The 12,353-nt window shown below is 37.1% G+C and overlaps 1 protein-coding gene across 4 annotated transcripts in view; it reads right to left on the bottom strand.

Moving 5' to 3' along the window:
• Positions 1–12,353, bottom strand: part of PHKB (phosphorylase kinase regulatory subunit beta) — a 193,773-nt gene that overhangs the window by 13,992 nt on the left and 167,428 nt on the right. For all 4 annotated transcript variants that reach the window (XM_027092140.1, XM_027092138.1, XM_027092141.1 and 1 more), the window contains one exon: positions 242–376. In XM_027092140.1, the coding sequence (XP_026947941.1) occupies positions 242–376 (135 nt within the window). The remainder of the gene's footprint in view (positions 1–241; positions 377–12,353) is intronic.

Raw genomic sequence — 12,353 nt, 5'->3', positions numbered from 1 at the left:
TGGGGCCTCTCCCGTTGCGGAGCACAGGCTCCGGACGCGCAGGCTCAGCGGCCATGGCTCACGGGCCCAGCCGCTCCACGGCATGTGGGATCTTCCCCGACCGGGGCATGAACCCGTGTCCCCTGCATCGGCAGGCGGACGCTCAACCACTGCGCCACCAGGGAAGCCCTGAAGACAATTTTAATTAGTATCTCTAGGTATGCTGCCCATCTACTGGTCTTTGATAAAGGACCCTCATTACCTTCCATTCCTTTGAGGCTGCAGAATATCCAACAGAAGCTGTTTCACTTCAGTAGGTGACAACTGATATAAGTCTCTGGCTGGCTTGTTTCCACCACGGATCTGTAGTTCATACTTCATAGCATGGATGATCCACCTGAAACAAAACAGGGAAAGCATGAATCAATAACTCTTGAAATAAAATCACCTTGTGCTTCTTTTGGCAATGCCCTTAACAGCACTGACCCATCCAAAGAGGAATGAAGAAAAGGCCATTTGAATTTCCCGAACTGCTGATATAATTACTTCCATCAAGATTATGTGACATGATCAGCCTCTTAAAAATGAGCCCTGCTTGTGCATATGTGGATAGGTAGTAAAACATGAAAATAGACAGATACTGGGGCTTCCCTGGTGGCGCAGTGGTTGAGAACCTGCCTGCCAATGCAGGGAACACGGGTTCGAGCCCTGGTCTGGGAAGATCCCACATGCCGCGGAGCAACTGGGCCCGTGGGCCACGGCTACTGAGCCTGCGCGTCTGGAGCCTGTGCTCCGCAACAAGAGAGGCCGAGACAGTGAGGGGCCCACGCACCGCGATGAAGAGTGGCCCCCGCTCACCGCAACTAGAGGAAGCCCTCGCACAGAAACGACGACCCAACACAGCCAAAAATAAATAAATAAATTTATAAAAAAAGAAAATAGACAGATACTTAGGTTCTTACCAAATGAGACTGATAAGTAGTGGCTGCCACACTACTATTTTCTTAATACTAGATATATGAAAAAAACAAATAGGATAAAAATCATTTTAAGAAATGGGCTGAGATATGCTATTACATACACATTCCTTTCCCAGGAAGGACAAGTATTTTTTACCTACTTCATTTATTTTGTAGTCATTAATTGGAAGGGACAGAGGAGAAATACCTGCCTTTGAAATACAGGCACACAGTTAGTTATAACTTAATTATACTAGTATATCAGAGAACATACTTTAATCAGTAGATTTCAGAAGAATCTATTCTTTAATAGATATTTAAATGCTGTTCATAAAACACATTTGTATTACAGAAAGAGCTTTAATGTGATTATTTAGGAAAGCATTTATTGAGTACTATTTGTGTGCCTGGTAGTTATGTGCCTAGAAATGCCTAAAATATTTCATTATTTTATGTGTAAATAATTTTATTATTTAACTTGAGAAGCTTTTAGTAAGTATTTTTACAGTTTCATCTCATTTCATTTATTGTATTCTGAGGAAAGAACTCGGATAAACTAGTTATGCAAACCAAAGAAAACTCAGGAAATAATACTATGCCTTAGGGAACCAGAACTCTACAGACCATTAGGAAAAGCTAGGGAATTAGTTTTACACAGCAGATTCCTGTGCTTTATCCTTAAATCCTTTGGTGAACACTGAATAACAAACAGAGACAGAGAACTCCAAAGAACATGTCTTCATTCACCCAGGCTTTGTCTCCCAAAGGGGGTACTGTGTAGCCAGCCCACAGGTAGAAACATCTAGTTACAGCAACAAAGATTTAAAGTGGTGAAGTTACTGTGCCCAAATATTTCAATATCTTTCTCTTATACACTTCTTTGAAAGACTGCCTACAGGTTATTGCAGGTACAGAGATGAAAATGTTAGGTGGAAATAATCAAAAGATTCAAGTCCTTCTTTCTGCCAAGGTTGGTTTGCAAAACAACAGTGATGCATCCTCATGGAATGACTTTACTCTCTCTCAATGGAAAAAATGGTAAGAAAAATGGTAATCGTTTCCAGTTGAGCAGGAAGTAATATCAACCAAGCATATCACCCTGCCCACTGGGCCAGGCCATAAGCCACAAGGCAGTGTGTCTCCTGTGACTGCTCCAATCCCTCTGATAAGGCAACTCTCAGCTCTTTTTCCTATCCTCTTCACTATTCTTTGTTGTTGCCATTTCTGGAAGTTAGGAATTTAACTAGTCTGCCAGTCAAATGCAGACTATGTTGCATGACACTGAGACAGATTATAAAGGCATGAGAGATACACAAGGATAGAACATAATAATTTAAAAAATATATAACATTACTATTACTACTGATAGTACATGACAAATATTTAATACTTGCTCTTTGGTAAGAACACTAAAGATGACAAGGTATCTACAAACAACAAACTACATGTTCGTGAATTTTCTGATATGTGCAACAACAGAATATGTAACGGAGTTAAGATGCATAATTTGCACTTCTCTAATCAGCTGAAAAGCAAAACTGGACTAAACCTGTATTATTGCCAAAGACTAGAATTTATTTACTTGTTCATCTTCATTATTATGAACTACATTTAATCAAAATGTTATACAAGCATAAAAGTCACAAGGATATAGTTACTAGTTACTCTGGATGTTTTGATGTTAAAGTTGCTTATGAAATTAGTTCTTTTAAAAATTTATTTTATTGGAGTATAATTGCTTTACAATGTTGTGTTCATTTCTCCTGTACAATGATACGTGAATCAGCTATATGTATACCTATATCTCCTCCCTCTTGGGCCTCCCTCCCCCACCCCATCCCACCCATCTAGGTTGTCACAGAGCACTGAGCTGAGCTCCCTGTGCTATACAGCAGGTTCCCACTAGATATCTATTTTACACATGGTAGTGTATTTATGTCAAACCTAATTAGTTGTTACAGCAACATTTCAGTTACAATAAACTGCTCCATGGACTCTCTTTAAAATATAAAAATTCTATTTTTAATTTTATAGGTTGGACAAAATTTTTTTCTATTTATTATTTTATTTCTTTATTTAACATTTAAAATTTACATTTGAGGCAGCTTAGTATAATAGAAGGAACATCAAATTGAAAATCTAAAGACCAGCCTTTTGGTGTCCCCAAACAACTTAATGTCATGAAAAGAAAAATGGGGTAAAGGGGTACTGTTCTAGATTAAAAGTGACTTAAGAGATATAGCAACTAATGCCATGTGTGGGCCTTCTTTGGGACCCTGGTATTTTTAAAACAAAGTCATTTTGGGGACAACTAGAGAAATATGAATAAAAACAGTGTACCAGGTAATATTAAGGAATTATTGCTAACTTTGTTGGGTGTGATAATGGTACTGTGTTTATTAAGAAAATGTCCTTTTTCTTACTTTAGATATATACTTACTAAAATATTGAGGGGTAAACGTCAAAATGTCATTTGGCTGTAAATTTCCTTTATAATTTACAGCCAAAACAAAGTAAAGCAAATATAGTAAATATAAATTACTAACAATTGCTTATACCCATTTAAATAATGGGTATATAGGAATTTACCAAACTATTCTGTTATTACACATTTAAATATTTTCTTAGTGAAAAGAAAAAAACAATGAAGACAGACCTGGATACCAATTCTGTCACTTACCAACTGAACCCCATTTCCAAGTTATTTTTCAAATGGGAATACTGTATTACTATTACTTGTTCAGCTCATTTTATGAAATTATTTTGAGGAATAAGTAAGACAATGTTATGTTAAAGCTGTTAAAATGCTTTTGAAATTATAGAGTTCAATTTTTATGTTCAATTGTTATGTTCAAATTATGTTAGCAAACTCCTTTTATTTGACTTCTCAAACTCAGGTTGGAAGAAGTGCCTCACTGATTTCACTTCAGGAGGTGTCCTCTTCTAAAATAAGTAACTAAATTTTTTAAAACACTTACTTTTTAAGGTCCTCCCAAAACTTGAGTTATTAAAAGTAAACATTATCTATCACATTTACCTTTTAAAACCTTCAGTACCATAAACAAAGATAGTTGGAGATCTAAAAATTTCCCCTCTGGCTTCTATTTACAAAATCTCAGCAGTTCTGTGAGCAAATTATAGAAAACATTGTACTCAGCAGCCACCAAAGAAAGAAGATGACTTTTTTTAAAAAATAAATTTATTTATGGCTGTGTTGGGTCTTCGTTGCTGCATGTGGGCTTTCTCTAGTTGAGGCGAGCGAGGGCTACTCTTTGTTGCGGAGCATGGGCTCTAGGCGCACAGGCTTCAGTAGTTGTGGCACGTGGGCTCAGTAGTTGTGGCTGGCGGGCTAGAGCGCAGGCTCAGCAGTTGTGGCACATGGGCTTAGTTGCTTCGCGGCATGTGGGATCTTCCCGGACCAGGGATCAAACTTGTGGCCCCTGCACTGGCAGGCAGATTCTTAACCACAGAGCCACCAAGGAAGTCCCAGAAGGTTCATTTGAGCACAAATGAATCTAACTTATTTGCCAGATTGTTAAAAATACATTATTCATTCAAAAATATTGGCCAAGTTAATCTGTTTAGCTTGGAATTCTTCAAAAGACTACAACAGAAACAGCCAAATAGCCTTATATATGAACAGACACTTAGAGAAAGTAAATAACCAAGTGAGTCACACAGTTTAGAAGATCAAAGACATTTTAATCCATTTTTAGAACTACTAATACAAAAGAGCATTAATTCCTTTGCATGGGAAAATCTGGCTTCTTACCCTCATTCCTGCTGACAAAGTCACCAAACCTGCTTTGACAATTCCAATGTAAAAGCACTTAATGCAAAATGGGGAAAGCAAGCAAGCAAGCAACTGTGGAAGGTCAAAAGAATGAAGGTTATTCTTGGACCAGATCCTTATAAATTCAGTCTGCCTAAAGAACCAGCGACATGCTCTATTTGACAATAAGCAAATGAGAGAGAGGCAGATGCACACTACTGACCAGATCAACCTTCAAATGTAGCATGGTCTGACTTGACAATGAATTCCTCCACAATGCTGGAAAAATGTGAAGAGGTGGCCTAGTATTCCTATACAGTCCTGGGAATAAGTTTATCCTTCTAAAAACTCTCTTAATGTGAGGTTGGTTAGCATGTTGTGTATGTATTGGCATTTTCCTTTCCAACCTGCCCCAATTAAGGAGTGAAATATAAAATAAGGTACATGGAAACCTGACATCACTGGTAAATCAGAACAGCTGACATTTTCTGAAAAAATGTTATAAAGAATAGCACTGATCCACAGCAAGAAACAATTTTTAAAATAATCATTTTGAGGTTATTTCAAGATACTAAGAAGTATTTGCCAAGTTTACTGTTAAACACGTGAACAAATAACTGTGCAAACATTTTACTAAGCTATATGACAGGAGATGAAAAGTTGCAAGAAGGGACTGTTCTGCTTGATTCCTATTAATACAAAGAGGGAGACAATTTGATGAGGCAAAGTGAGCTTCCTGTTTGGTAACTGGAGAGAAATCACTCACCCACTCTACCTCTGATCTAATCATAACAGAATAGAGGTAGAACTCCATCATCTCACTTCTTTACCTCGTATCAAATGGCAAAAGCAAAGTACTATGAATGAGTATCAAACCAGGCTAATGAACTCAGAGCTGCAATTATATCCTTTTTCCTTTACTGCACAAGCAATGTTATGGTCTGGTACCTATGACACCAAAGGACTTCTCTTAAGCAGTGGATGCGTGATCCACAGATGCAGCTGTGGGCATTAGAAGACAAGACATGCATGGATCATAATGGCTTACAGAGGATGTCCTGGCAGTATGAAAAGCAGGGATGAAAAAGACTTGATAACATATATGCTCAGGGGTTGTCTCCTGAATAATAGACCTAGAACAGAAAGCAGTTGATTGGAGGTCTTTACAGTAATGGGCCTGTCAGGAACTTAATCTATTTCAACATGAAAGCTGGAGCACAAATCAATAATGAGACAGCAAATCAAATCATTATCACACTAGAATACCATTCCTGTGAGCAGGTTAATTTTGTTCACTGGAGTGCCTGATAGCAGTAATGTTGAAGAAATTGCATTGGCAGGATTAACCTTGGGAAAAAGAGAAAAGAAACATGGTGGTATTGGTTTAAAGCAATTGAGGCAGTGGGTGATGTAAATAAATAAAATTTAAAAATCCAAAAACCTCAGAGAGAGAGGTTAAAACAGAGAGATACAAGCATACATAGTGCAGGAGAATTATGTGTAAGATGTACCATGACTCAGACAAATGTTCTTATTTTTTATGTCCATTCAGCCTAATGAATGTTAGCATTTCAGGAGGAATATGGTGTTAAAAGCTGGCTAAACTATCAATCTCTTTAATCATAATCAACATTTGAAAGATAGAAACAACAGTAAAAAGTCAGATATGAATGAGTCTGAAATACTTTAATTAACCTGTAAGGAAATTAAAAAAATGTTTTCTATAAATCCCTTCCCTTCTTTCTTTTAAAATCATGCTACAAACACAAACGGGTGACTTAGAAGAGCAAGAAACTCAACAATTTATAAGAAATTTGACACTCAAGGACTCTATAAATGAATAATTTGCTCTTAAGCAAGGTTTTAAGCAAAACCTTCCAGGGACTAATTCCAGGTAAATTTTGTAAAGAAACATAAATAGAGTATGTGTTTGCTGCTAGCAGTAAATGCAAGGAAGCTGTTCATTTAAGGAGCTGAGGTCTGAGTAAAATTTATTTAAAATAAGTTCCAATAAAAATATATTAAAAAGATACAAAATTATCTTTTTTCTTTTCAGAAGGGCACTATCACAAGCCTCACAGACAGGATAACTGCAGTTCTCTGAGGTTGTTAGATATCCCTTGAGTAGAGACAGGGTTCCAAAACCTTTCTGTTAATATGGTGGAGGAGCACCATGGGCAGGCACAGGAGAATATTTTTTTTAATTTTTATTTAATTAATTTATTTATTTGGCTGTGTTGGGTCTTTGTTGCCGCACGTGGGCTTTCTCTAGTAGCAGTGAGTGGGCGCTACTCTTTGTTGTGGTGCGCAGGCTTCTCATTGCGGTGGCTTCTCTTGTGGAGCCTGGGCTCTAGGTGCGCGGGCTTCAGTAGTTGTGGCTCGCAGGCTCTAGAGCGCAGGCTCAGTAGTTGTGGCACACGGGCTCTAGAGCGCAGGCTCAGTAGTTGTGGCACATGGGCTCAGTTGCTCCGCGGCATGTGGGATCCTCCCCGACCAGGGCTCAAACCCATGTACCCTGCATTGGCAGGTGGATTCTTAACCACTGCGCCACCACGGAAGTCCCCATAGTACAATTTTTCAGAGTCTGCCATGTGCTTCATGAGGTCCCACCAGATGATGGTGGGGTAAGACCATGTCAGATGGCAGCAGAGAATCCAAAAGGGATTTTGAGTTTCATTTTATGAAATGCTTGGGATCATTCCACTGGGCCTTGAAGGAGAATCAACTATGGTGGAAAGGGATACCTCGAGGGTGAACATCTCTTGTGGGAGCAGAGGGTCTTTGCAAACCTAGGACTGGAAGACAAGGGTGAGTATGTGTGTGTTTGTTGGAGGGGGTGGGTGGGGCATGGGATCCTCCTCCTTGGGATTTGTAGTCTGCAGAAAGAAAGCCCCAGAGGTACTTGCTCTCCAAATGCCACAAGATAGAGGACCTCAAATTACCAAATGTCACAGCAATGCTGTTTAAGTTTTATCCTTTGCAAAAGACCTTCACATTCCTTACCCAGAACCGCCACAAACCAATGAAGAAGCCAAAGCAGGGACAGCCTCCCTATTTTATATATATGAGAGCTGGAAGAGGGATGGGGAAGCATGAACTCTGGAGTCATTCACCCTAGGTTCAAAGCATGGTTCTTAGTATTGTGACCAAGTGCAAGTTACTTAACTTCACTGAATTTTCATAGTATCTTAATATATCTCTTGCACTGTACAAGGGGCTAACCTAGAATTAGTTCCAAATCATCCCTATTTTCTTGGTCTCATGATGAATAAAGGGGGCAAAATCTTATTTTTTATGTTTGTTAATTTGTAACTGTTCAGCCTCCTTGGTGTGTCTTGTACTGTACAATACTAAATAGTACTGATCCTAGATTGGAGGACTGACAAACTAAAGACAAAAACCATCAGGAGACAATGCACATCATAGCTGCTACATGAATACTTGAATGTAAAATGGGTCATAGGCTGAAATCATGTAGAAGGTACCATAAAGGTCATAAGGTTTTAGAAACAAACAGTAAGGCCTGTCTCCCTTAAAAGAGAGCAACACTATACATAAGTGAAAACATGCACAAAGTATTTAAGATTGAAGAACAAGAACTTTGGAGTCAGGCAGTCCTGGGTATAAATCCCAGTTCTTTCACTTACTAATTTAAGTTACCTAAGCTCTCTGAATCTCAAGTTGTTTACTTTAAAATGGGGGTCCTAGTGACTACCTCAAAGTTGTATGGATTAAATCAGATAATATATATGAAGTATTTTTAGCATACTGTCTAGCATATAATAGGTGTGCAATAAATAACATATGGTTATGGAGATGGAGGAGGAAAGGAGGATGAAACCGTTCACCAGAGTAAACTTTTGAGTGCAAAAACAACATGTTACTCACATATGTATCCCCTTAGATCCTTACAGGGAATGCTGATTAGAGAAGTACCATTATAAGGTAATTTGTACCATGCCCTGATATGATTAACTGCACCATTCCATTAATAAGTGGAGAAAGTGCTACATCCTTCTATTCTCTATATGTATGATTAAATTTTCATATAAACAAGGCCCTGTTTAACTTTGTCATTTCCTGAAGGACATGACTTGTACAAACCAAGCGCATTTATCAAAATTAAAAGAGTCTTTTATTTCTCTGAGTAGAGAGCCATGCTTTTATTTTTCCTAAATTCCCCATCACTAGCTCAAGGCAAACTACCTGAATCTACTTATAACCTATATATTAAACAATCTGTCAAATTTTATTGAACATCTCTTGTGGGCTAGAACACAATACAGATAGGAAGAGAAGATCTGGTTTCTATCCTGAGCAGACGTAAATTTCTTAAATAAATTACTTCTTATTTAAAAAAAAAAAAAAAAAAGACTCCGGGACTTCCCTAGTGGCACAGTGGTTAAGAATCTGCCTGCCAATGCAGGGGACACGGGTTTGATCCCTGGTCTGGGAAGATCCCACACGCCGCAGAGCAACTAGGCCCATGTGCCACAAATACTGAGCCTGCACTCTAGAGCCCGCAAGCCAAGCTACGGAAGCCCGTGCACCTAGAGCCCGTGCACTGCAATGAAGAGTAGCCCCCACTCGCCACAAGTAGAGAAAACCCGCGCACAGCAACAAAGACCCAACACAGCCAAAAGTAAATTTTAAAAATATAAATAAATTAAAAAAAAATCAGACTCCTTCCCAACTGACAATGTCCCAGTGTTTAGAGCTGACCCTGTGAGTCCAGCATATGGGGGAAATACATATAATAAGTTGGGCAGGGACAATGTTAATACCCACAATGGGAATATAATGCCTCGATTAATTCCAGGATGAGTTTCAGGACAGTGAATAAAGTTTCCCGGCAAATTTCTCCATTAGGAGGCTTTTTTCTATCATTAGATTTTTTCTATCATTAGATACTAAGTCAGATGCTCTGTCCTGACATTTTTATTTCGGGTGACAGTTTGAGAAAAAAAGAGTATTTTATTTCTCACAGAAGGCACTGAACATATAGAATAGCAGATACAAAAACAGGAAGAAAACTATTTTTAGAATAAACTAAACATACTTCATTCCCATGCAGAGAAAGAAGCTTCAGGTCAGATGGATTCAAGGAAGAAAATTACATTGGATTTTTGAGAGAACATAAATTAGCCTAAAATGCTGAATAAGCAGTAAAGGAAAATCTACTTAGAGGCTGAAAAACACAGCATTGTAAAATCCTGGGGAACAGTTAACTTTTACTTTAAGCCTTTGCTTAAGTCACCGTAAGGATGACTATCACTTAAAGAGTCCCCTGAATAGAACATTTGCTACAAATAATATGATTTGGAAGAGTTATAACCTATACTTCTTAGTCAGCCTCAGAGAAATGCCTGAATCTGTGACAACAGAGTACTTTTAATACCTGTATGGATACAAAGAATCACACCTCTTTTCATTTAGAGACAACTCACATGAAAGACCCATTTCTGCATCCTCATATATAGTCAAGAATTAGAGCTGAAAATTTTAGAGCTAACAGAGACCGAAAAATCAGGATATGATTCACAGTTCTTATAATTGATTTGGAATACATCCTAATATTTGAAAGGAATTATTTTAAGGGATGAAAACGAAGGTCAAGTTCTATGCAGAGTGAGTTCATTTCTCAATCAAAAGAAAGAGGAGATAAAGAATGGGAAGCGCACCTGAAATATACTCTAACTAAAATCAGGTAAACAGTTTAAAAACTAATAACCTCAACTAAAAAAATTTAAGTAAAACTGAAAAACATAACTTACAAAGTAGAAATCTCCCAGAGAAAATAATTGACACCGATTTTATGTATATTTTCCCACATATATATTATACATATATATATATATACAGTATTATTGTTCTTTTATAAAAAATAGAACAATATATTTGCAACTTTTTTTTTTACTTAATTTATCTTGGACATTTATAAATATCAGTATATTGACTCTATCTTGTTACTTGTAATGGCTGCACAGCATTTTATTGTATGGCCCACTATTTCAAACAAGCATGAAATGAAGACTGCTGTTAAAGTATGTCTAAATTCCTAGAATGAGAATTGTTGAAACGAGAGGCATTCAGATACTTCCAATAAGCAACTAGTTTTTAATGTAATTTTTTGAAGGAAAAAATGGGTAATCATTTTACATAAAGTGCTTCATACTCACATGCAAAATTAAAACAAAGAAATGAAAGGGAAAATGAAATCAATCCAGCAATAGAAGAAAGGAAAAAAAAAAAAAAAGAAACAACAAGAAAGCATGGTAACTAAAAAACAAAATATAATGGTAGAAATAAGTCAAAATATAAATGAAATGGCACAAATATCACATATATTTCTATTAAAAGATAATCAGACTGGATTAAAAGTAAATATGGCATGAATGTTAAATATAAAAGACATATCTATACAAAATGAAAAAAGAACATTGAAGGTAAAGGAATGGAAGACAGTATACCAAGCTAATAAAAAGAAAAACAGAAAGCAGGCATGGCAGTAATATTAGACACAAATAATTCATTTGTTATATTTCATGCATTGTAATGGGACCATGGTTATGCTTTTAAAAAGTCCTTATGTCTTAGAGATACACACTGAAGTATTTACAGATTAAATGATATGATGGATTTGCTTTAAATCTAGACGGGAGTGTGGGTGAGGTAGGTAGTGGGGGGGTATGAGTGAAATAAGATTGGCCATATGATGATATTGTTGAAGCTGAGTAATAGTATGGGCTTTATTATACTATTTTCTATACTTTTGTAGATGCTTGAAATTAAAAATAATTTTTTAAAAATAATTCAATTACAAAATAAATGACACAAGGAAAGATTCATTGTTAAAACATGGCAACATGGACAAAAACAAAGCTTTAAAATATATAAAGCAACACGGATAAAAATGCAAGGAGAGATTGACAAATTCATAATCAGGAGAACATTTTACAATTTATCAGCAATCGAAAGTCAAGTAGGACAGAAATAGTAAAGATATTGATGATCTAATTATACAACTAGCAAGCTAAACACTTATTCACACTCACACACATTCACAGGTATTTGCGCCTGACAGGCTACATAGTCTTTTCAAACACTTGATCATCCCCCAAATTGGCCACATATTAGGTTACTCTATATGCTCAAGTATTGTTTTTTGTTGGCTTTTTTACAATTAGAACATATTCACATGATACCTGCATTCAATACAATCAAAAATATGTTTAAAAAAATGAAAAGACTCATTTGTACTTTACTCGGTTGTGGCAGGCCTTTTAAACATATTATTTTGTTTCACCTCACACAAAACAATGAGGCTGGTATGAAAACAGGAGGGAGGTTCAGCCACTGACCTCAGGCCACTGAGATGATGAGTGGCGGTCTGCACTTGCACTCAGTTCCGCTGGATGCCAGAGCCTGGTCACGTGCTTACTGCACTGTCTCACACAGTGCTTGACTAAGAAGATTCAAGATCACCAGAGCCTTACTTTCAACTTCTCCAAACAGAACACTTACAATTTTAATGACTAAAATTTAGATTTTGGTAGAAAATGGATACAGAAGAATATTCTTAAAAGGACCAAGTTTTTATTTGAGTGTGTCCTCCTGACACCTAATTTTACTAAAAAAACCCC

This window comes from Aethalodelphis obliquidens, unplaced genomic scaffold (genome assembly GCF_003676395.1).
Source record: "Aethalodelphis obliquidens isolate GAN/ISIS:26980383/991018 unplaced genomic scaffold, ASM367639v1 scaffold75, whole genome shotgun sequence".
NCBI lineage: Eukaryota > Metazoa > Chordata > Mammalia > Artiodactyla > Delphinidae > Aethalodelphis > Aethalodelphis obliquidens.
This window is presented reverse-complemented; position numbering and strand designations above follow the sequence as displayed.